The 26,541-nt window shown below is 38.1% G+C and overlaps 1 protein-coding gene across 8 annotated transcripts in view; it reads left to right on the top strand.

Moving 5' to 3' along the window:
- The window catches only part of WDPCP (WD repeat containing planar cell polarity effector), a 148,301-nt gene that overhangs the window by 59,202 nt on the left and 62,558 nt on the right, over positions 1 to 26,541 (top strand). For all 8 annotated transcript variants that reach the window (XM_063152336.1, XM_063152338.1, XM_063152334.1 and 5 more), the window contains 5 exons: positions 2,816 to 2,949; positions 7,245 to 7,436; positions 16,026 to 16,635; positions 20,317 to 20,505; positions 22,993 to 23,116. In XM_063152336.1, coding sequence (XP_063008406.1) covers positions 2,816 to 2,949; positions 7,245 to 7,436; positions 16,026 to 16,635; positions 20,317 to 20,505; positions 22,993 to 23,116 — 1,249 coding nt within the window. The remainder of the gene's footprint in view (positions 1 to 2,815; positions 2,950 to 7,244; positions 7,437 to 16,025; positions 16,636 to 20,316; positions 20,506 to 22,992; positions 23,117 to 26,541) is intronic.

Below are 26,541 nucleotides of genomic sequence, written 5' to 3' on the forward strand. Positions count from 1 at the left end.
AATGTCTCTGTTTTCCACAGCTTTATGATATGACTCATAGCATTGAGAAATCAACTGGTATCTTGGCTTCTGCAGAAGCAGGAGTATGAAATTTTGGTGTGAGCCATATTACATGTGCACTACCTTCCAAATTTTTAAGAGTAAGCCCACATTACATCCTTCTAGTAAGAACATGCATTTAGTTCAAGTTTGATCTCTAATGATTTAATTTTCTCTCTACCCAGGCATCTATTGAATATTGGCCTAGGTTTTAAGAAACTCCAATACTGTGTGTCACTGATCTTTTCTTATCAATATATGGTATTTTAGTCTTGAAAATTAATATTAATTTTCTACAGAGTTTTAACTATATCTGCAGAATCTTTATTTATTAAAAAAATTTCACCAGCACCTCATTTTTATGAACAAATTACACAGAGAGAATAGAACACATTTACTATCTTGTCTTCTTTTTTTCACTCTCCACCTTAATTACTGGATTGCTAATTACATCTGTAATTTTTTGCGCTCTGCTTCTGAGGGGAGGATTTCCTACTTTCAGGTGACAAAAAGTAGGAAAGCATAGAATCTAAGGTTATTCCTAAATTGAAGTAGTTTGTGGAAATTATTTGGAATACTTTGTCTTTAAAAAAACAATAAAAAATAATGTTGGTCATGCCTTGCTTTGGCTTAATATGTCATAGAAATATTTGTTCAGAAAATACTGCTAACTAAATGAGCTTACAACTAAAACAACAATAAAGCAAGAAATATGTTTTGCTACATTTGGACAACTGTATTTATTATATAAATAACATTATATAATGTTTTGTCCTTATTTTCACGTATTCAGGATTTTCTTAAACCTCCATGTTTGCTAACAGACAAGCCTGTAGGTGAAATAAAACTGCCTCTGTTCAGTAAAAGCAAACCACTCAATAACTTTAATTGCAATGCAGTTTTTTATTTTCATGAACAATAAAAGAAGATGCTTTTGTTACCCACACAAATAGTGCTCAAAATACAAATTTTTATACTGAACCATCCTTGCATGAGAAACATGAGATAATGTTGTCCTAGAGGAAATTAATTTTAATTCAAAGAAACAGCACATCTTTCAAAATCTGGCTCCACATTATGGTTGTGATTATAAAGCTGGCCAAGAGAAATTCTACATTTAGCACAAGAAGCCTGTATAAAAATAATAGTTCTTTCTTCAGCAATTGTGTATATGTAGAAATGGATAAGGGTTACAGTCTGCCAGAATTAATTATGAAATTTTGTAATTCTCATTTGGAGTAGCACGTCCTCTTAACATTTGGAATAAAGGTCAGATTGTGTGCAAAAAAATACAGAATTACTACTGTTTTTATAATCCTCTTACATCTAAGAAAGTGCTCCTGATTCTTATTATTTATAGGCAAAATTTCATCAGCATCTGAGGTGTGCTGCAGCTCGTCTTTAATGCAAACTGTGTCTGTGAAGACATCAAAATGTTTTAACAGTGTGCATGCATATTGAGGATACCATATTCAGTGGTTTTCAATTTTCATGTGTTTGCAGGATCTCAGTTATAGCTTCTGAATCACCTTATCAGATGTGCTATCGCCCTTTTTTTTCCCCAAAAAATGTTAGTGTTAATGTTACATTTCAAAGGCAATTATTTGGCTCTAAACTCTACCCTTTAGCATTTGCATACCAGATACTTCAGAGTTGTGCCAGAACATGACTGTTGGAAAATGCAAGTGGTTATAAATCAGACTAAAGAAAAGCAAAGCTGAGTAGCTAGTTTTCCATGCCTATATGTAAGACTAAACTGTCAATCTACTTAAGGATATGTAAAATTTAGATTTAAGAATCTGGGATATAAGTAATGATTTTATTTTTTTTTAGTTTCTTTTTCAGAGGTTGTTCCACAGAGCATTGTTTGTTTGTTTCTAAATCTGGTTCCACTTTAATTGGCATTTTCCTTTTAGGAGAGGTTTCTGAGTTTACAGTCTGAGCACAGCTTCATTTTAAACCATGAGTGATCTGGTACTACTTACCCCAATGACTCATTTCACACTCACGCATCTCTTCAGCTGTGGGTGCTGCTTGAATAACTGGGTAACTCTTGGGAAAAATTCTCAATACAATTTTCTAAGTAATTTTCATTGACAGATTGGTTGACCACTTTTATATTGAACTAATTTGGTCTAGCACCCCCTTATCGTAACAGTGGGGATTCCATGGAGCTTTTCCAGACTCCAAGGGAGTCTCTTCCATCTGGATTACTTGTATTGTTTGGGTACCCCCATGTGAAGCTTTCAGTGAATTCATGACCCCTCTAAAGCCTTGTCCTGCATGTAACAACCTCCTTGGTGTCTGCAGCAGCACCAGGAACCTTGCAATGTCAAAATACCAGACACAGCTCAAGTACTCATTTGCATTTATCACCCTTAACACAAGCTAAAGTGATATGAGGTCCATTTGCAAAATACTGGTGGATGCAACCATAAGAAAAAAAGTAAACTGAAGGCTGAATGCTGAGATGACAATTAATGTGGAAGGGCATAAAATGTATATTTGAATGTAGTGGCATTTTGGTATGAGATAATTTATTCAGGTGTATGTAATCAGAGTATTCCTTAGGCTTTATTTCTCATTTCCAAGAAGGTCCTGACAGGATGACACATTGATATATTTTAGGACATTACAGGGCTTTCAGTGTAATATTTAAGGCATTGTCTTGAAAAAACTTGCTTTTTGCAGCATCTCAGTGGAGTGTTGACTACTTTGTTTTGTTCCTAGAGACAGGTATTACAGTGCTGACAATTTTTATTTGGTTTTTTTTCAGCTGTTCTTACGGACAATTTCATCATCTTGTCATTTGAAGACCATAACCAACTCTGCTTTATTCAGTTTACAAAGACAATGAATTCTCCTGATATAAACAAAAGACTGGAAAAACTCTCTTGTTTGGACTCTAAGGTATAGCTGCCAATGGTGACTGCAGATATTGCAGGAACTATACATCATGTATCACTGGTATTCACTGATATTGTATAGCCACATAAATTGCAAACCTTAATATAATTGTCCAGAGCAGCTCAAACTCTAAAAATGGCGCTTACTGAAAAGTCAAAAAACATTAGAATGACATTCAGAGTTAAAGAGTTAAAATACTGTACCGAGGGATCCAGATTTCTAATGTGTTTATTTTCAGGCTCAGACACACATTTGAGTTACCCCTGCTTGACAGATTACCTTGTGTCCATTGAGCAGCAGTTAAGTGACCCTTGGCACATTCTTGGCATTTAAGGAGCATGAGGCAAAGTCTGTAATCGTAAACCTCAGTGTAAAAGCTTTAAGTTAATGTGTTTTACCTCTTGTGTGTTGTGGGCTGACAACACACATGGTCACTTACTGTGTCTCAGCTGATAGACACAAACACATGAAGCTCTGATAATTCAGTCATCTGTCTGAGGTCCATCTGACTTTTGTAATTCTTTGCAGAAATCCTTATTTCCCCACTATTTACAATAATGGTGTTGTTGGGAGAGTTGCTTTTAGAATTAAGCCACTGAGTAAGGAATCCAGATATGGAAGCTGAGTTTCTCACCACTGGCCAGCTATGTGCGTGACCGTATGCAAGTGACTTGGTGCCTCATTGTCTCAATTTACTAGTTACACAGTGAAGATTGAAATACTCCATTTTTGCAGCCCTTTTTGTGGGAGTGTGTCTTCACTACAGTGACAGCAGCAGTGGAAAGGTAGCCTAGAGAGAGCTTTAAACTGAGCTTTAGACTGTCTGAGCTTTACCCAGTCTGGAGGTCAGTGAAAACCAGCTAATCTCAAGATTTATGACATTGAGTTGTGGATGGGTTGGGCTGGGTAGACATAACTTATTTCAACCATAAGCACTTTGGCATCAGGACACCACTTCCTTGGGTGGAAGTGCTTGGTGCTACAGCAATATGAAAAAATAATCAGCCAAGGCAATTAACTTTGAACAGTTGAAGTAGGGAAGGGGCTGCATCCAGTTCACTGCAAGAATGAAGAAGGGTCAAGCCTTTTCCCAAGAAACACAGAAAGATGTTGTGAGCAAAAGAGAGAGATTGTATTTATTTCAGAGTGGATAAGCACTAAAGAAAACAATCTTGTGCTAGCAAATATTTTCCCCTTGACAACCCCTCAGTAATTTACTTCCTCACATAAGGGAGCTTGCAGATGCAAGGCAAGCTCTTTAAGGTTATGTTTAATTTAAGTTTTGCCATAATGTGTTTTAACTTGCTTGGTAGACATACTTTCTGCTAGGATTAATATCTAATACATTTTCCAGGCTGTTTCAGTTCAGGGCCTCTTTTCAGCAATGGCTTGTGTTTGCAAGATTGATCCAACCTCTATAACGTGGATTTGAGACAGTTCACTGTTCACTGGGAACTGAGCTGATACATACTTTACTTTAAAATGCTGTGCCTTGTGCCTGGCCTATGGTGTTCATTGAGGCTGTGCTTTGGGAGCGAGCCTGGTGTGTGGTGGGGCTTTTTCCTTAATAGCACGAAAGTTTAACGAAGAAGCTGTGGTGAACTGCCTTTGTCATTGAAGTGTGAGGGCCACAGCTCCTGATTTAATGTTTAGAAAAACCAGAAGTATCTGCTACACTCCTTAATAGGGTTGTTAAGTTCAGTTCTTTGCTGACACAGCTGAGCTTCTCAAAACACCTCCATGCTCAACGTTAACTTTGCTTTCTCTTAAAATCAGTGGGAATCACGGTGGAACATTTCTCCACCAGCCAAAAAAAATGCATTTGCATTTTTTAATTGAATGTTCTTTTGTGTGAGGCTTGCTAGTTGGGCAGCTAAATATAATTTTTATTATCTTCAGAATTGCACCAGTGTGAGACTGCAGAAAATATTATTCACTTCTGCAATAATATTGTGTCAGCTCTCTGCATTGATTTACTGTTCTTCATGGCTGATTTTGGTCAAACTTCAAAAGCTGGAAGATCACAGACAGAGTAGTGTTATTCACAGTAGAAAAATAAGGTGGTCCTGAATTGCAACTGTGCTAACTTGTAATAATTTGTAACAATATGTAACAATTACAAATGTTGTGGGTTTAGGGGAAAAAAAGGTTCTTTTGAGTTGGGGTTTTGTTTGAGAGAAATTGAATGAAAGAGGTAGCATGCACTATTATAGAACTAACACAGGATTAAAATCTGGAGCCAAGATTCAGGAAATTTGATTGTAACCTTCATTTCTGCCTGTGACTTTTGGCATGGTCTTGAGAAATGTAGTATTTGGGTTTACAGTCCCATTTCTACAATGAGGAAAGTGTTTGTAATGATATAATTACATTTCTGTCATATTATCATTGTAATGATAAGCAGCCTCACATTGTTCAGTGTCCAGGCTCATGGTGGGCAAAATTGGCAGCAGTGCTGGACTGCCAGAGTTCTGTGAATAATAAGAACAAGTCAACCATGCTTTCCTCCTCAAAGCTTGATATTTATCCAAAAGTCGAGATTTTTATGCAATGCATACGTAAATTAATGAAATAATCTCCCTATGCTCTTCCTTTCTAATTGATTCCACCTTGAATTTTATTTGCACTTTGAAACAATAAAGGAAGGCTTACTGCATGAATCACTACAGTCTCAAAGACCAGCAAAATATAAAACCAACTATTATTATTATTTACCTTTTCACAGTGACATGAGTTCATGTTTGAGAGTGACATGTCTAATGCAAGACATAAAGGTCAACAAAGATTTGTGGCTGGTATGACATGTGTGGTTGTTATGAAGAGTTAACACTACAATACAGGACTAATCGATACTTGTGGAAGTATTTGTGCTTTTCCAGCCTAATTGTGTTTTCACCAAATTAGCTATTCTAATTCAAGTAGCAGCTACCGCCTAACTATTGTGTATATTTTATCTTTACCCGTGAAAATATTTTGACCAGTAAAACACAGGATATTCTAAAAATATTGACGTTTTTCAAGTTTTTCTATCTGTTTTTTTTTAAATCCGTTTCAATTTACTGAAGGAGACAGAACAAGGAGTTAAATGTTTACCATGAGAGAACAACATTGGTAATTACTTTGATTTCAGTTCCTTTTTATGTGTATTCATGGGATGAAGAGGTCAATAATATTATGACCATGCAAATAGAAAAGGGTTCTTTTTGACCATATAAAAAACAGCAAAGGATTATTAAAGCATTAACCTTGATTTTAATGGCCTTGGTTGAGAGCTGAGATCACAATTTGGATGAGCCTGATTATTTACTAAATACAATACATAAATGCAACGGGTTCTTAACACCCATTGCACTCTGGCATTATCGCATTACTGCCAGCCTTTGTTGCCTTGCAGACAGGAATATGAAAGCAATCTGTCATGTAGTGAGACTGGCTCCAGAAGCATTTCTCTGATAAGAAGACCCCCTGCCCTTTGCTAGTGTCTGGTCCAGTAGGCTTAGCCATGCGCTTAATCCCCAGAAAGTGGTTCGATTATTGCTGACCAGCAATGGCAAGATAGTTTTTTTTTCCCCTAGCTATCAACCTTCCATTAATTCCTTAAGCAGAAATGCGGTGCAATCTATATTTCCTTGGCATGTGTCACCCAGATGGTGCACTGCTCATGTTTTCAAATAACCATGCTCCAAATAACAGAGTTTGAATAATAAATTCCACAAATCCTTCCTGAGAAAGAGGCACAATTCTCAAGAGCTGCATAAACTTTACGCATGATGCTGTAGCTCATCCACATTATGCAGAAAAGTATATGTTCTTTTGCAAAGCGGATGTTTGTGTTTCCATTCCTTAATTTGGGGAGGAAGAAGAAAGATATGTTTGCTCAAATACTGTAGAATATATTTAATATTTGATTATGTCTTAAACACTAGCCTTAGCTCCGTGGTCAGCTTTGCAGAACTTGTCATTTAATATGGCTAAGCTTAAATCCTGTGTGGAGGTCGATGCTGTCAAGCAACCATGACTGTACATTTTGGTATTGATTGGAGTCATTGCAGTAAATTCCTTCTTAACTCATATTCCTTTCCATCCCAATCCCCTCCCCACAGATAAAAGAGTGAGCATGTCTTTCTGTCTGAGGAGATATTTTTCACGTTTACAGACAGCCTCTATGAAGATATATGTACGCAAAGCTCTGTGTATATATACATTCTTTCTCACACATCCAAAGTAAATGCTCCCATTTGCTCCTACCATGCTATTTTATCGCCTCCAATATTTCCTGCATTTTTTTCTTCCCTCAGATCTCTTATGTTGATATACTTGGACCAGAAGGTAGAAGGATGAAACGTCACCTGGCAATAAACTGTATGCAAGATCTGGTCATTTGCTGGTGGTCAGCAACCAGTGATGGAGCGTGGCCTTGGTCTCCTATTTCCTGTCAGAGGGACAGAGCCAACCTATTGCTGTTAGGCTGTGCACATGGCAAATTGGAGGTAAAGTGATGAACTGTCTTTTCCATGATTTTTTTGAATTTGCTAAAGAAAGAGCTATTCAACTTAAATGCATATTTGAGTAGATATAAAGAACAGATATGATTAAAACATAGGACAGGAAGATCAGCCATTCTAATAGCAAAAACAAAACAAAAGTTTGTTACTTAACAGAAAAGCACCTTATTTACTTTGTTTACTATTTTCACATCCAAATGTCAACCTTAGAAATGTAGCCAGGAAATTAGGTCTTTATCATGAAATAGCTTTGGTGCTGCTGAAACTGAAAATAGAAGTGTCAGAGTTCCACTAGAAAACTCTAATATGAATTAGCAATTGTAACTGTTGCATGTGTGTCTGTTGCAATTCTTTTCATTGTCTGCAATGCTAACTGATAGACAATTTGCATCTCTTTCAAATGTTTTTCAGAAAATACTAACTATGCCCAGATGGTGGTTAAATTTTTGTTACGAGCATTGGTCAAATTAGGGACTGATAGTTTTCTCAAAGGAAAACTTAAAACACACCATCTACAGGTGGGAATGTAAGCTATGAGTTAGGACAAAGCTACAACTTGCCCCTCTCCTGACACCTTCTTAGCTTACATTGATAGGCAGATGTTTTCATTTCAATTATTTAATTTTTGTTTCTTCTGTTTAAGAATATTTGAATCCAATTTGTTTTGTTAGCTTCATTTTAATATTTCTACCTATCTGAGCATACTCTGAAAGATCTGGAGCCTGAATTTGAAGTATAAAAGCTTTTCTGAACAAGCATCTTGTATAGATGCTTCTGTATTTGGAATTTTATTTTTAGTTTTTCTTTTCCCACTTCTAATATGGACTAAAAAGGCACTGACTGTGGGAGAAGAGCACAAACTTGAGGATCAGCTGTGGAATAGTTGTTCTGGATTAGCTATTGTAGACTATTTCCCTGTAGGGAAAACCCCTAAGTAACACTTAAGAATAAGCTACTTTCACAAACAGCATCCTCCTCTCTTTAATTAGGGAAGATGTAAATGTTTTAATGTCTTGAAACTATTACTTTGATAGCTAATATTAATTTAAGTGAGATTCTTTTCCCTTGGGATTTTCTACCTATTGAAAGTGAAAAGGTAGCTGAGACAGCTTTTCTTTTCTTATTTCTGTCATTAGTTGCTGTAGAATTGAAGTTTAAATTACCTCCAGCTCTGCCTTCTTTACTTCTTTTCAATTGACCTCTCTCACTTGCGGTCATCTTTGACTCATCTCTCTCCTCTGCCTGATCTACACCTGCAGTTCTCCATTCTCCCTGCAGCTATGCCAAATCACACAGAAAAAATTACTCTGGGAGCTAAAATGTGAGGCTCTTCTTTGTAAGCTTTTCCAGCCCTGTGCCAGTTATTATGAAACTTCATCCTACTTACATTTCAGAGCTTATTTTTTACCATGACTTCTGTATGTCCAGGCCTGGAGAGCAACATTCCCCTGCCTATTTTATTCCTTCCTATGTCTTCCAGAAATCTCCCTATTGCCACCATAGCAGTTTGCAGTCTCTGTTTCCTGAGATGGTTTTAGAGACTCTTTTCTTTTAAGAAATTAACAGAAACCACCCTATCAGTTTAAAACTCTCTGTGTTTCATTTAATATGTTTTAGGGAGATTTCCAAGTCACAGCATTCCCCTGCATCTTTCAATACACCTTGTTTTATCCTTTTCTGGTTTAAACTCTGGTATAGTCTCAAGTACATCACTGGTGCTTTACACAATAGTGAAGATAAACATTCTCTGAGGCTTTAGGCTTAGAGTCATAATAATTTTAATTTGGCGCATATTGTAACAGAAATATAAGAAACTTCTTTTTAAAAGCAGCACTGCCATATTTGACTGTTCAGTTGCTTTCCCTTTTCTGATTCTTTGCCTGTCCTTTTCTGTTTTAATTCTTAGATCTTCAGATGAAATTTATTTTCCTGTATTTATCAATAAAATACCAAGCACTATGCCAGGGCAACGGAAAGTTAAGTCATATATGAGTGACAAACTGTCTTGCTGTTTTTCAGTTAGACTGTTCCATATATTCAGCTCTTGGATGCTCAGGAAGGCTCAGATCACTCTGCCTTTACACTCAGCCTGTATGTCCATGAGGAGTCACCCATGCTGCTGTTTGATGGAGGTCCTTTGTTTGATTTCTATAGAGTTCCTTATGGGCAGGGATTAAATTCCTGTGCATGAATGGGAGAATATCATAACTCAGAAGCTCTAGAATTAGTATCAGCCTCCAGTCTTCATTTAACTGAGGTGCATTTTTCCCCTACAGTCTTGAAGGGAAACTTTAACTTAACACCTTTAACTTCTGAAGGACATTTGATAGCTTATATGTGAAAAAAGCATAGTTAATATTTCTAGACACCTTGTAAACAGTTACTCTCTAGGTCAGATACCATAAACAGTCAGTGGTTCTAAACAGTCAGTGGTTCTGTAATCATTATTTGCCATTCATTGCCTCTAATTCCTTGCAGTTTCTAGTATTCCTCAGGTATAGATTTGAAATAAAAACTGGACATGCCATTGTTATTCATGAAAATAAATCTGTATTTATCATGTTTGACCAGTAATATTAATTTACTCCTGGTGAAAGATTACTGTCAATACAAGAAGAATTAAAAGTGTGAACTTATTCAGTTTAGAGCATTTATAAAAATATGGTAAAGTAATAGCACCAACATTTTACTTGAAAATAGTAGCATCAGCTGGATAAAATACCATTATTATCTAGAATTAGGAGAAAAACAGAAATTGCTGAGCAACAAGACCATAAAGAGCTGTTTGGCATGTTGGGTTTATGAAACCAAGCCCAAGGAAATGAATGGGTGCTCACCACAGCCATCACCTCAGTGCTGACTTACAGAAACCACAAAACAACCTGCCAGCTGCTGCCACTCCTGCTGCTGGGGCAGAGCAAAGGCAAATGGGCACTTACATGGTGCTGCTTCCTGCCTGGAAGAATTTTCTGAGTGATCCTGGCTGCCCACCAGGAGACTGCTTATTAGGATGAGGACAGGAATAGCTCTGGGATGAGACAGCTCAAGCCCTCACCATGATCATCACCTGTAACTACACGTTCTGTGTTGGGATGATTCACACTGCACGAGGAGTGTTTGGGGCATTGTGTACTTCAGCAGCTTCTCAATTCAGGGAAGGAAATGCATTTTACTTTTTAAACATACTAGAAATTTGATTTGAATTTTGCCACAGGGCTTTTTAATTTTAGCATTTACTACTGTTAAGGCTACAGGTAATCACTATTCCTGTAGAAACAGAAATAACTTTTTCCTCGCAAATCTTGACTTATTTTACTGATTTTTTTTTCTGAGATCAGGGTTTACTGTGTTGAATGCTGTAAGATTTGGTGAAGAATTGTCCCTTGAGGAATTCAAGGTGCTTTTCTCTGTATCATGTGACCTTGCTTCGGTGTGCAATGCATGTTGCTGCAGGAGTGTTTGTCTGTTGGGCCTTTGTCTGCTTTCCTTTGTGCATGGGCTTCTTCCAGTAAGCTCATCCATTCTCTAATTTATTTATTTAAGTATTGGGGGTTTGTTTGGTTTATTTTGTTTGGGGTTTGTTGGGTTTTTTTAACCTTAAAGTACCAACGATCAAAGAATGTTATTTAAATTGTATCCCTGTGGAGATAATGCTGGCGTTTTGATTTCAAAACCAGAAGAGGAATCTTCCAGAAATTATTTCAGACAATTTGCTATGAATGAATAGGATCTGATGTGAAATCATCTTTGGATTAAATGCTTTGGGAGAAAGTTGTGTTAAAATCAACATGAACTTTATTCTGCAAACACAAATTAACAGGAGGTGCTGATGCCAGGGCACAGTTACTGTAGCACTTTGCATTTTTCTTCACCATTCTTATTTTTACTCCATTTAGTGCTAGTGGGAATGACTGAAATTATACTTCAGTCTTGTGGAAAAAATAATTTCCCTGAGAGAGAATATTATTTTTCTTTCTCCCAAGAGATAATATTTAATAGTTATTGCTTTCATATTGTGCCTCGGATTTGTGCAATAAGCACAGCAGATCTTTTCTGTGTGAGCTGTCCTACAGTTTCTGGAGTGCTCAGAAAAACATCTACCCTGTGTGTCTAAATGGCTGAAATACCTCTCACACACATACAGCAAAGAATGTGAAATCCTCAGTGTCACATTGTGTTAGAAGATCAATGAATAATACAGGAAAAAGATGATGATGATGATGATGATAAATTTTGAAAGAAAATAAGAATAAGTGTTGACTGAAGATCTAAATAATAAGATTGCATGTAGGTCTGTAGATACAATGAAGCCAAATAAGTAACCTGGAGTAGGAGCTTTTCATTTTTATTTAGAAATGTTTTAAAACAGGATGTTTTTTTCCCTTTCAACTTCACTGCGCCATATTTAAAACTATTTTACTCTGATGTGCACCACACTTCCCACTTTACATTTCTAATTAAAATGTTTGTTGCTATTTGGAACCTCACTGTGTGAAATTAAATAAGCACTTTTTAACATCCATAAAATAAATCAAACATTCTTTTCTCATCTGAAAGACACACAGTTCAGTCACAGCAAGCTTATTTCTCTGTTTCTTTTGTTTTCTTTTTTTCATCTGCCTGGTAAGCCAATTTTCTGCTTAAGAACTACTGGTTAAAACTCTTACTTGTTTTGCTATGTGGACTTTATCCTTTCCCAGCACTCTATGCAAAATACTTCAATTTTATGTGTTCAAAAAATTTTACTGAGAAGAGTGTGATAGCCCACATAAGCTAGCACTATTATTTCTCTCAAACATAAAATGAAAGAGAGTGTTTAAAATAGCATGGCAGGCCTCTTATTTACAAAGACTAACAGATTCCTTTACTTGGATTGTTATGATTCCTGGCTCTAGGATTTGGGAACCTGGCATGGATAGCATCCCTCATCCTGCTGATGAACTGGAGTCCAAGGCAGTACTGCAAGGGGAAAACAATATAAATGTGCAGTAGTGGTGCATGACTGCTACATTAATAAAGGAAATATGTATAAATTACATACACAGTATTTAAATACATGTACTGTATTTTTGTAGCATTCATGTCATAAAAGTTTTACATTTTTTAATTAATGTGTTTAAAGAAAGTAATTAGTTTTACTTCATGGAAAATATTTCCAGAAACCTTTTCTTGAAATCCAAGACTGAGTGCTTAGTCCAAGATTTATGGAAAGTGTAGAACATTGAATGGACTGTACACCCTACCTTGTGATATGACAGCTCTGTCTTTTCAGACCCATTGCCCTGTCCTCTCCTCCACAAATCTGACACTTGTTCTACCCATTTCTGAGGAAACTCCTCCAGCTTTTGCTTTCCCATTCCATAAGCAAATGTTTTGTTAAATGATTTAATGTCACCTTTTAGGGTTCCAGAGAACTGCTTCTCGTCAGGAAGGAATCTCAGTGGATTCCTTTAAATGGAAACCTAAAGCACTATATGCACTACATTTACTACCATGTGTCTACATACCAGATGGGAAAACAATTGACAGAATACCATCTTCTTGGGGGAAAAGAAAAAAGAAAAGTTTTGATTATTAGACTTATCTTTCAAAAGCATTATTATGGTTTCTGTAGTTGAGTGTCTCTCTGCCTTAGTTTTCCAGTTAGTGGCATGAAGATTGAATAATAAAACTAATTTCTGACAGAGAAACCCAAATCTTCCCTCTCAGATGGAAGAGAATGTTCATTTTTGCCCTTCAGAATGCTGAATACCAGATACATTCAGCAGAACTGGAAGGCAGAACAAAGAGGTCTCTCGGCTTGGTTCTCTTTCTGCAAGAGGCACATGAGGCCACTGATGCATGAGAAGCAGCTTATCTGTTCCAATTTGGGGAGAAATGTTTCTCTGTTTTCCATCAGAATTTGAGCAGCAGTGCCTAGAAAGGTTTCATTTAAGCCTTATGTGTTTAAACATTATGCCAAACCTTATGTTCTGAAAGGCAACAGAGAGTTTCTCTCCTTGCAGGAATCTTTTCCTAGTTTAGAATTTTATACAGCAACCAGACCTACCCTAGACTTCATTTTAAGGATTTGCTCTCAAAACTTTGTGAAGCTAGGAAGCTTCTCATCTCAAGACTCATTAGATTAATCTTCCTAAATGGAAGATTTTACTTCCTTTGAAGTTCTAGGTGGTGATCATAATTTTGTCCTACTTTTGTTCTAAGAAGGCAGGACAAAATGATGAATTGGTTGCAGTTTACTTGCTGACTCTCCAACAATTGTTTGGCAACATTTCTTTTTCTGTGACTGTTTCCATTGCTGGTTTCCTCCAGTCACTGCTATGGAGTTGAAAAATCCATGTTTCACATATTTTCTTCTTTATTGCCTAAACCTTCAAGGCCAGTGTCTCTTCCGAATTTAATTTAATTTGATGAGAGCTTTCAGGCTCTTATCTCTCATAGGCCTGATTATTTTGTGGATCTTCATGAATTTCTTGGAGCTTTTGAAGAGTTGTCCAGAGGAAAATACTGGTTTGGGGTCAAAATATGTAGCAGAATAATGCAGTGCATTGAAACTTCCCACAGGAAGACAGAAAAGTGAGTCCAAGAAAGCCTCAAGGCTCATTTCACTGAAGTTATGGAAGCTTTGAAGACTTGCTTGGGCAAGATTTCTGTTTCTCACATTTGAAAGGAGCTACCTGAGTCTATACATACTCCTAGGGAAAAATGCAGAACAAACAGTAACACATCACTTTGTCTTTATTTGGGGTTAGAGAATTCTGTGGTCACAGTAATCCTTTGTCCACAAATAACCTCTTTTAGGAGTTTCCTTGTCCTGCAATTTAACACCCTAATAAACACACTTCAGCACTTCTAACGTCTGCACAGTCGCCACTGCAAGGTTTTGTGAGCATCAAATGACTTGTTGCAGAGGCTAAGCCAGTGGTGAGGGAATGGTTGAGGTGAGAAAGTGTTTTTCAGATTAGAAAAGTATTGTAATCTTTTATTTCCTCTTTGACACATATTTTCATGGATCTCTGTTGAGATTGGTTGGTGTGGGTTTCACAGGTTAAATGCATTGGCTTCTGCATCAGGTGCTTTTGCATTAAGTGGTTCTTTGCACGTCCCTAGCTACTCATCTAAAAGTAGCAAAGGTTTTTGTATTAACTGTCATCTGGTTTCCAGCCAGAGCATTGCAACAATCCTTTTCTTCTCTCTTTTGAATGAGAAACCCTTTTGCAGACAAAATAAGTAAACTGTCAGAACAAAAGATCCTAATCAGTCTGATCAAAGTCCCAAAAAGCTTGTTTATAAATTTATCAGTTACTTTAGAAGTAATGGATAGTATGCCAAAAAAATATCTGAATTTCTTATTTTCCTTTACAGGATGAAAGGCTAAATTGCATATTCAGTTGGTCTTGTGATCTGTGGAAATCAAATTTAAATTGCTCTAATATTATCTGGGCCTTTCTGTTTTCACCCTGAAATGTCTAGATTTCCTTCCTCATCCTCTCTCTACCTTTTAATCACATTTTTTACTCCTTTCTGTGCTTTCATACCACATGGACTCAAGGGGCTTCCAAAAGCTGTGGCAGGTCAGCAGCTTTAATTTACAACGTGGAGATTGCTGTGGGTATACATGAGAGCAGGATTCAGCTCAGGTTCACAATTTCCTTTCACTCTTTATTTCTGCATGAACAAACACCAGCAAGTTTTTGACTGGCTTCCACTACTCTCATTCTTCTAGAGCCACAGGTTTTCTCTCTATTTTTTATGAAATAGCTTTTCATAAGTTCATCTGTAATTTATTTACAATTGTTGTTTCTCTCACGGTTTCCCTGCTCAAATCCTGTACACCTCTCATTCAAACCCATTTATCATAGTACATGAACCTTCACTGGTCTCCACTGCTGCTTCCATCTCTTGAGGGTTCCTCCCATGTTTCCACACTCCAGATTCTTGCTCTTTGCCAGCTGCTTTTATCACATTCTGCCTTTGTGCTCTTCCTCCCATTCATTTAACTTTCAAGTACCCTGTAATGGTCCCCTCTTCTGCTATCACAAATTCATTATTTCTGCATCTAAACCTGTATGGCACCCAAGAACATCTACCACCTACTCATCTGGCAATGTACAGTAGGTGCTGTTTTAACATGCCATTGTTTCTACCACTTCAGAGTAATATTTTCTGTTACCATGGCCCAAAGCAAATGATCAAAAATCCTTTAAGCTTGATGATAAGAGTAACATACTGTAGATTTTCCCCAGAATTTTGGGATTTTTAACCCAGACCAAAAGAATAATTATTCTTTTACATCAGCCCTTTCTCCGCTTACCATCACTGACCATCCCCTCTTTTATCTTCAGTTCTGCTAACCTGTTAATAGGTCCAGACAAACAAATACGGCTCAAACTCTCTTGCAGAGTTTTTTTAATCAAATGAATTAATCTTTTAAATGTTAAAAGGGTAGATTTCAGAGCTCCATTTCAAGAATGCTTACTTATGACTGACCCACAGGAAAGCTCATTCGCAGCAGTCTATTTTCAAGAGTAAAGGGCCACAAATGAGTACCAAAAGGCTTTGGATATTTTCCAGGTGCTGAGTTACGTGCGCACGGAGTGGGAGCCTCTGGATGCCAGGTTCAGCTGTGTGCAGCCCCAGCAGGTGCTGACTGTGGAGCGCTCGGTGTCGGCGGCCAAGGAGCCCATGGCCGACAGCTGCGTCTACAAGTGCCTCAGGAACCGAATGCAGTGCGCCGCCGTCACCCGCGTCCCCCTGCCTGCCAGGGCCATCAGCTGCTGCAGGGATGTCACAGAGGACAAACTGGTGCTGGGCTGTGAGGACTCCTCAGTAGTTCTGTTCGAAGCCTACAGCCAAGTGACTCTGTTGGCCCAAGCCAAGCTGCTCCCTGCTGTAATAACCTACCACCCTTCCGGAGCCGTGCTGGTGGTCGGCAGCTCTCAGGGGGAGCTGCAGCTTTTTGACACGGCGCTGTCCCCAATTAAAATTCAGCTCTTGGCACAGGACTATTCACCTGAGGCAACTCTGCAATTCAGTAAACACTGTGACGTGTCCACCAGCCTCATCCAGATCCAGTGGGCAGCTCCTCCAGGTGCATTTCCCAGTCCTGACAGTGTGGATATTCATGATCTTTTGTTGGTTAGATTTGATAAAGGACCCTTGGGAGTGCTTCACTTTAAACTTGGTAAGTTACTAAGCACATCTGTTGAACCTTGAGCTGTCAAAGAAACATCTGTATCCCACAAGGTTGGGAACACCCTCACTTTAGGTATATGAGACCATAGCCTTTAAAGCAAATTGCTCCAAAGATATCTGAAGCTACCAAGGAGTTCTTTATGTTTCACAATAACTTTATACCTTTTCCTATTCATAGAATAGTACCCCAACTTCTGTCTGATCAGCATCCCATAGTGTTCCTCACTACTCTAAGAAAGCATTACAATTTTTCCTCTGGAAAATTCATTTAATCTGTAGTATATGATCTTAAGAATTGTATTCATTTTGTAGTAATAACCCTAACAAGTTAAAATAAGCTATATTTAATAATAGAACAGTAATGCTATTTTCTTTACCAAATTTTTTTCTGCATGTGTGATGTATATTGTCCAGCATTCTGTTCTTCCTGGCTTTGGTGCAGGAAGTTGCACCTTTTTTTCCTTTGAAGATTTTCCACAGAAGAAGAATGATTTTCATAACCTTCAGAGAAGTTTGGTCTCTCAATTAATTTGGAAGGAGTTGTGAATAAAAGAAGTAATAATGCTAATTTTAGAATTTGTATAGCACTTCTCTTTTTAGGTATGAAGAGAGTTTAAAAGAGTAAAACCACAACTAACTTCCTTTTACAAGCAGAAAAACAAGAAGCAGCAAAGAAAAGCTAAAGGGCTTTCCAAGAGTTACACAGTGGCTGAATTAAGAATAAAACCCCTGCAGTGGCTCATCAGTGAGAACTGTATTCATTTCATTCAAGTCAGGCAAGTTACAGTGGTGCAAGCCCATTGTGAGAGCTAAAAAAACAATCATGCTTAAACCCTCTGACTCCCAAGCCAGTGTTTCAGCAGGGCAGACAGCCATCCTGGAAAATTTCAGCATTTTGCCCACTGTCTGTCCAAGAAAACAGGATTACTTCTGTAGATCTTTATGAGAGTTTTTAATGATTCTTTTGTATAAAGCTATTGAGATAAGGAAGAGGCCTTTTTTATAAAAAAACCAAAACCAAACAAATTGCCAAAAGACCCAAAATAACAACCTAGTTGATAGTAAGATTTGAAAATCTACTTAATTTCTTTACTTAATGAGACACACATGTACTTTTGTGAGGAAAAAACTGTCTAAAATTATCAGTGACCTAAAAATTTGAAAGACTGAATTAAAAAATTCTAAACAAGTTTGCCACTGCAAAAAGCTAAATTAATGTAAGAGGATGTTAGTAACAAAAAGATGTTGGATTGACTTATAGTTGTGTAGTTTTAAAAGAGCTGATCTGGATTATTGCTGTTATCAGAAAAAACAAAACTATTTAAAATAACACAACTATTCAAAAACTATTTAAAAACCTGTTTACAGGTTATCATTAATTTTGAGATAATTAGCTGCATTAAGTTCAATGACAGGTTTAATAGTTACAGTGTACCCCAGAACACTAATTATAACAGCTATTTGATGATTTTGTGCATATTGGCCATCTAAAAGAAAAACTCTCTAAATTATCTCTGTCCTGATTTGGTGGGATGGAGTTGAGCAGGAGGCACTCTACCCACCTCTACCTTGCTTTTCTTCAGTCCTCCCTGGTGAGGTTTTCTCACAACAGCTTTCCAGAATGCACAGCTTTCCCCTTGCTATCTTTAGCACATTTATGTTCTTACCAAGGCAAGCAGGCTCTCAGTACAGGGATTTAGAGACCTTTGCTGCTAATTGCCAGCTTGTAAACTTAATTGGACTGTCTCCCTGGGCACTGTTCCTAAATCAATTAGGCAGTGAGTTGGCTGTCACCTCTTTTTCCCAAGCAGGTTGCCTGGAAGCGCACCACCCAGGAGAAGTCAAGCATCCAAATGGGAAGATGTTGACCTCTACAGCTGAAAGTTATCACATTTTAAAATTCATTCTGTATAATTACTGTAAAATCTCTTCTAGGAAAAAGGCAAAGCTGTCTCCCTTCTTCCCTCTCTCCCTCTTTGTAGTCCACTGTGCAAAAATATGCTGCTCTCTATTTCATCCTGGTGTTCAGCTTTACACCTCATCTCTTCAGTTTGCCACACTGCCAGGGGAACACTGTGTTGATTAGTAAGTCCCTCTTACTAAAACAGTCTCAGCAGTTTTTAGGTTTCTGTTATTTAAGAAATAATGCAGAACAAATAAATAAATTAATTAAATGCATTAATAAATTATAGCAAAAAAATTAGGGGCTCATGACAGCAAGACCCAGACAGGCATTCAGGACTGAAATAAAATCCATGAGTAACACATGGCTTGGAATTGTTTCCCACAGAAGTCTGTTAAGAAACTATGTCAGTGAGAATAGGCAAATATGTTTTTAACTTCCAGCTACATTATGGTTTTGGACAAGTTGTGAATCTCCATTATGCTGTCTATCCAGATTTATTTCAGGAAAAAGTCATATTAAACATGCCCTCAGACACTAATGGCAAATATTTTTGCTGTCTAATGCCAAACTCATTTCCAAAAGCGGCTTCTTGTCATTGATGCCAACCCAGATCTTGGATAATGCCAAATGTGGTGCTGGTGCCAGTGGTTTAGCATTGCTGGCCTCTAAAGGCATTTTAAATATAGTATTGTATTTAATTAACATGAAAATAAGTATTTTCATCTTCACTGAGAGGTTCATGTGGAGATTGCTCAGCTGCTGTAATACTTTAAAAACACTAAACATTTAGGAAGAATGAAATCTGCCATAACTATTAGATATTAACAACTTAAACATGGCTGTTGCTCAGCATAATGTCCATAGGCTTTAATATATGCAAATATAAAGTGAACTACATAGGACTGGCTGGGGTAAACAAGGCCTGGTAACAGAGAAGAGCAGACCTGTTATTTAGAAAACATACCTCACAGAACTTTCATAACTGTTTGTGAATATGTGAAATAAGAAGCAAGGTGAAAAAAGGGGAGAAAAACATCTGAATACAGCTTGAGGAGAATTAAACTGCAGAGAACTTGCATATACAGAAGTGATGTTTTTGGGGAAAAACCTTACAGACTCACATTTAGCAACAGAGAAGTACTTAATTTTTTAAGTATCATTAAAGAAAGGTTTTCTCTTTGGAAGCTGAGATCTGCAAGTCAAGAAACATCTGTGTGGCAACCTGTTCTTGGTTTCATGTGCAACTGTAATTCAAAGGTCTGTAGTATCAAGATGATGATAACTTCCATGGTATCCCCTCAGAAAAAAGCTCCACTTAGAGAATATTGCCAAGCTAGAAGGACATTCCAGAGCAGTTACAATATGGAGAGTAATTGAGTAAAAGTTGCTTTGGAGCTGCTCTACACTTGTATGCAAAGATACATCTGTGTGAGACAAATGCTGAGGTTTAGTGTTGTCCAGCACTATTTCACTACAGGGAGGAGATGCTGTAAAAGTTAATTTATTACCTGCCTTGCAATAATGATAAACTCCAAATAAAGTTATTCCACCCTGTCTAAACCAAATTTCATTACGTAATGTTGTCACCAGTGACTTTTGGCTATATTCATTCAATATCCGTGTGTGAAGTTCACTGATGATTTTTATCTGCTGTCCGGCACCCTCAGTCTAAGTATACCATATAAAAGGAGTCAGCTACTGGTTTACATACTCTGTATAAAAGTATGAACCCATTATCTCTGGTTGTAATATTTCTTGTCAAAGGTGTGCTCACAAGGGGACAACTGGGCCTTGAGGAAATCATCCACCAGTACATTCGTTATGATGAGATACAGGAGGCAATTAATGTCCTGAGCACCATGAACTGGAACACGATGGGGCAGCGGTGCTTTATCTGCATGAGTGCCATTTGCAACCACCTCCTTAAACAAAAGCTTACACCAGCCAGAGAAGGTAAGAGACTGTTTATATTTCTAATGGATTGCTGTGGTGTCTTGGTAATTCATGTGTGGATTATGACTGTGTATTTATTGACTGTATAAAGAAGACAGTAGTGAGACTCCAGAGAGTCAGCCCGATTATGGTGCCTCATAATCACATGTCATTGTAGGCAAGTAATTTCAATAAAATCTGGACCTATGCATTGACTACATTTTAGTTTGTATCAATAGTGACACTAAAATAATGCATATTACAATATATATATGCTATAGGCATTACTTAATATATATAGCACTAGCATTATATTCTGTAACTTCATTACATTCTATAAATTTAGCTTATGCTACAGACAAAGGTTAGTTAACACAGGATTGAAATATTGTGTTATATTCATGCTGAGACAGCACCAACTTATGGAGAGATATTTTCCTGAAATGGGGACAAGAGGTTTTAGTATGTTTTTTAAGGTACTTTCAAAGGGTCATTCTTTCATTACAAGATGCAAAGGCCTTGAATACACTATCCTCTGCTGCCTCCTTTAGGATTAAAGCATTTGTCCTCACTGTAATCTAGCCCCCTGCAGTAGTAGCTGGGGTCCCTCAGAAGAAATTATGAATTTTAAGTTTAGCCCTGTCTCTGCTAAAGCCTGGTGTGGTGCCTTCCTCTTGATTTGCTATCTTGAAACTCAATAGACTTCAAGATTTGAAGTGCCTTGATTTAGAGAAGGTGTTATCCTCCAGTCTAGCAGGCAGACAGCTGGAGACCAGGCATCTTTTGTGGGAAGAGAGAATACGCAGGATACTGGTGTGTTTGATGATAGAAAAACTCCAAGGTGTCCTACATTGCTGCCAAACCATCAGCTATCCCATTTTGTGGGATCTGATTAAAAAAATCTCTGTGTTGCAAACATATAAACTCTAAATAAAACATGCTTTGAAAAGGACCTGTGAAAAGGGCTGGCTATGATACTCTTCTAAAAATATGTACATTATAAACAGATGTCTGTGTGTTTCCCCCATGCAGCTCCCTAACACTGTTTACAGAGGAAGGAATTTTATTCCATCCAGGAGTTATTCTATCTAAATCTAACAAATTTGGCATGGTAATTTGTTTTCTTTTTTATTAACAAAACCCAGTGGGACCTTTTATTTATAGTGATGGGGCAGTTATCTTTGAGATCTTTATCCTGCCTTCAACATCAAGCTGGGCTATTTAATGAATGTATAACTGTGCCAGTAGTCACTCATATTCCATGTCAGTTGAAATATTTCAGAAGTTCAAAACATGCTGTCAAGAAAACAGCAATGGCAAGGGAGTATGGCTTGTTTTTCTATTTTAATCTAAATTGACTGCTGCTTTGAAAGAAAATACCTTTAAAGTTCGACTTATCTTACAATCTAGATTGGAGATAACACAAAACTAATTTACTAACAGTTTGCCTGTGTAACTAACAGTACTATTAGCACATTTAGTGCTATCAAGCCTAATAAAATCAAATGTAACTATGTTTGGAAGTAAAGAGTAATTGTCACTAAATACAGAAATGCCTCATTCAAACAAACATTAATAATGGCAAATCAATGAGATTCTGCCTGCCTAATGAGACAACAGGTTGTATTTTGCTTGTAGAGCAACATAAATACAAATACAGCAAATACTTATATAGCAAGTCCTCCTTTTTCTGCCTATAAGGCCTTGTACTACATTGTTGACTCTGCAGCAAAAGTCAAACAGCATAAATATTATTGATAATTTAATTTCCTTTCAGCTAAGTGTGTGGAACACCTAAGTATACTGTATGTTTACTTCTATTGTTTATAATGTTGTATTAAAAATGTGTAGAAAAATGCCTGAGAGCTTGAGCTGTGGAGTACAGCAGTCAGAAAGTATTTAAAGAAGAGAGAACTTGTGTAACAAAAGGGCTTTATTTTATTGATTACATGGGAGGTTATCCTGTTTCCTACCACTACATGCTGTCAAACCCTTAGGGTTTCTAGACTCTTTTATTTAAAAATTTTAAAGAGCTGTGGGCTGAAGGAGGTTCCTTAGACCTCAAGGCCATCACAAAGAGGGTTCTGTTACCCGCTGACCTAACACAATAATCCCTGAAAAACTGAACTCCCTTGTTGTTTGCCTAAGAGGACAAAGACTATTTGAGCTAATTGAGAGTTGATCTCTACTGGACAATCTTGTTCACACTGTATTAGTCTCATGAGTCACTTTTAGTTGTAGGCTGCTGGTGAGAACTTGATGTGTTATAGACTTCTTTATCCTTTTGATAGCTTTTGTTGCTCAAAGTCATTGTCAGCTGTGCCTGCAAGCCAAAGTTTATATGCACATTTCTATTTGTACAATCTGTCATATTTTAATTTCATCTGTCCTTCAACAACATCACATTTCATCACTGTTTGATGAATTTGACTGACTGCAAACATGAGCAACCTGTTGTAATTGAAACTCATTCACTTGTTTCATTGCTGCTGTGTTTGAATTCCACAGCACAGCTTGAGGCAAGCCTTGGAACCTTCTATGCTCCAACAAAACCTCTCTTGGATAGAACTGTGCTGGAGTACAGGGACCCCATCAGCAGATATGCAAGAAGGTTCTTCCACCACCTGCTCAGGTGAGTGACAGTTTCAGCTTCTATCTACTTAAAATTAATTGCATATTTCAATAACTACCTACTTTTATGTGGTTAACATTTTCCAAGAGGACCACCCCTGAAAAAAATGCATTAGTTGTTAATGTTTGTTTAACTTGCACTTTGTTCCTTTCAAATAGAGTAATGCAGATAAAGTGCTATTCAGAGCTCTTCTGTCATCAATACACTTAAAATGAATCACCCTTTCCCATTTAGCTTGATAGAAAAAAAGATACCCTGCTTCTGAGAGATTAATATTCATCAACTGCTTGCAGATTAGTTATAGAAAGAACTTAGAAACTTGGAGAAAACACTGAGTTTAGAAAGATGCTAGAACACAAACACAGTCCAGGACATTTTTGTCTTCACACGACTGAAATATGAACATTTTGTTAGTCTCACTTTTAAAATTCTCATATGTAAATTCAGGTTCCAGTAATTTTCAATGCCATTAAAATAAGAGGAGAAAATGCAGTGTTGAATTTGTCTGTAAATTGTGTAGACTCATAGAATGGTTTGGGTTGGAAGGGACCATAAAGATCATCTTGTTTCAACCTAGCCACCATGGGCAGGGACACCTTCCACCAGACCAGATTGTTCCCAGCTCCATCCTAACCTGGTTTTGAACATTTCCAGAGACAAGACATTCACAACTTCTCTGGGCAACCTGTGCCAATGCCTTATCACCTTCACAGTAAAGAATTTCTTCCATATATCCAAACTAAATTTCCCCTCTTTCACTTTGTAGCCATTACTCATTGTCCGACCACTGCAGTTCCTGACAGAGTCCCTCTCACTTCCATGTGGGCTCCTTCAGATACTGGCAGGTTGCTATGGGGTCTTCACACAGTCTTCCCTTCTCCAGACTGAGCAGCCCCAACTTCCTCACCTTGTCTTCACAAGGAAGCTGCTCTGATATTAGATGAGAAATAATAACAAATTCAGTAAGAATTTATACTACACTGCTTATGGGTTGTATTTTTTTCAACCCATTATAAATATTGATATGCAGCAGTTCAACCTGTTCACAAATATAGCTGTGATATTCCTTCTGGGAATTATCCAATGGATAAAATAAGGAGAAGTTGCCTTCTGAATAATGCAATGTTTGTAACATCTTGTTACAAACAAGAAGAAGAAGTGTAGATGGACATAGTGCAAAGACTGACAATGCACCCTTTTGCAGTGATTCCTCCAGACTGTATATACATTGTCTGCATGGGCAAAGCAAGAGTTACTTTGATAGCATAGAATGTGCTTTTTTCCAGATCTAGAAGACAAATATTCAATATTGTCTTCTACATTTTGTGTCTGAAGAGGATCATCTTCTCAGTGAACAGGTCCATTCCAGTTGGGAAATTATTCCTTGTGGAAGAATGATCCAATATTTGCATAATATGTGCCAGTCTTTCACTGGAGTTTTCTTAACACACATGGCCACAACAGTGGGTACAAACTCTGTTATTGCCTTTCTCCTAGAAACCAGCAGGGAAGATGCTGTTGTGGCAGTGGCCAACTTAGCATGGCCGTGGGCCAGTTGCCTGCAGAGGACAGATGCAGGAAAAATGCCTCAGAGATTGCTGAGAGGTGTAACTCTAGTGCTCTTACATCTGCAAGAGAAAGGTGTGTTCCCTCTGACTCAGGCTTTGCTTCCAAGTGCTAGTAGGCATGCAGAGGCATGGGGCCCTGGCTGAGCTGCCAGCCCTTGAGGCTGCAGCTGAAACACTGACTCAGTCCTCCTAAAACAAGAACCTTCAGTGTCAGAACGCTGCCTGGACAGCGTGGGGCACAGCAGGAGGTGTGCACGAGAGTCTCCTCATGTCTTTTACCTCCCACTGTAAAACAGCCTTTGAACAATCTATGGTTGTGGCAGTTTTTGGAACAAATTTGTTATTTTGCTGTTTTCCTATTTTCAAAGGGATTTGTATTCAACCGAATCAAAGTGATAGGATCATGTGATTGCTGCAGAACAGATGGTAATGCTTAAAGCTTATCTCAGAAGACATAATCTAAGTACAAAATTAAATGTTCAAATATGGGAGATTTATCTGATAGAAAGCAAGGAAATGATGTTCAGAGCTGATCATTATTGCATTAAAGTGGCTGTGCCTTAATTGGTGTTTTTTTCCTTTTAGATGTTTTCTTAAGTGACTAGAATGATTTAAATGTAGGCTAAGCAGAGAGAACTACAGATTTGTTGGAGAATGGTAAACCATGGTTCTGGGTGAGTGAATGCCAACCAGGCATGATGCAATGTCTAGGAGGATCATAGGGAGGCACAGTGCCCACTAATTCAGACACATGAAAGTTGCAGCTGCTGCTATTACATCTGTCTGTGATAGACTAGTAAGGCAAGGCACTCCTGCCAGCCTGATTTATAGCTGTGGATTCAGAACAGGAGAAAAGTGAGAAGGGAATTATGCTCCTGCTTTCTCAGGTCACCATGTTATGCCCATGAGGACCCTGAAAATGGGGAGTTCCTCCCACTACCTGTTTGTCAGGGAAAGCAAGGTCAGGTGACATGGAAGGAATACAGCGGTGCTGTTCACCACTGCAGGGAGAAAATTTGTGTGGCCAAAGCTCAACCGGAGCTGAAGCTGCCCAGAGCTGTGGGAGACCATAAAAACAGGGTTTTTTAAAAAATGCATTAATAACAAAAGTCACTGCAGTGATAACATCAGCCTGTTACAGGATGAGGACTGTCACCTCACAAACAGGGCCATAAAGCAAAGATGTTTAATGCTTTCTTTGTCTCTGTCAACACCACTGATGGGGTAAGGGGCTCCCAGTGCCCTGAACTGAGCCCTGAGGACCATTCCAGTGCTCCAGCTGCACCCCTATGAGTCTGTGGGGCCTGCTGGGATCCATCTGAGAACACTCCAGGAGCTGGCTGATGTCATTGTGAGCCCTGCCTCCATGATTTGTGAATTGGCTTGGGAATCTGGAGAGGCCACAGCTAACCAGAAGCTGGCAAACATTGTCAAGAAGGACAAGAGGGATGACCCTAGAAACTTCAGGCCTGTCACATTCACTTCAGTGACTGGTAAATTATGGAGAAGATTATTCTGGGAGGTATTGAAAAGCACCTGAAGGACAAAGCACTCCTCAGTCACAGCCAGCACAGCTTCTTCAGACAGGAGAGTGCTGCTTTTATCAAACCTGATTTCCTTTTATGGCAGGGTAACCCACCCAGCTGATCAAGGGAAGCCAGTTGTTGTTGTGCTTTTGGATTCCAGTAAAGCTTTTGATACTGTCTGTCATGGGATCCTTCTGGACAAAATGTTCATCCCTCAGCTGGATAAACACATCCTGGGATGGGTGAGCTCACAGCTGGGGCACAAAGGGTTACAGTGAATGTGGTGACATCAGACTGGGGACCTGTCACTACTGGGGCTCTGCAGAGCTCC

The sequence above is a fragment of the Melospiza melodia genome, chromosome 3 (assembly GCF_035770615.1).
Source record: "Melospiza melodia melodia isolate bMelMel2 chromosome 3, bMelMel2.pri, whole genome shotgun sequence".
In the NCBI taxonomy this organism is placed as follows: domain Eukaryota; kingdom Metazoa; phylum Chordata; class Aves; order Passeriformes; family Passerellidae; genus Melospiza; species Melospiza melodia.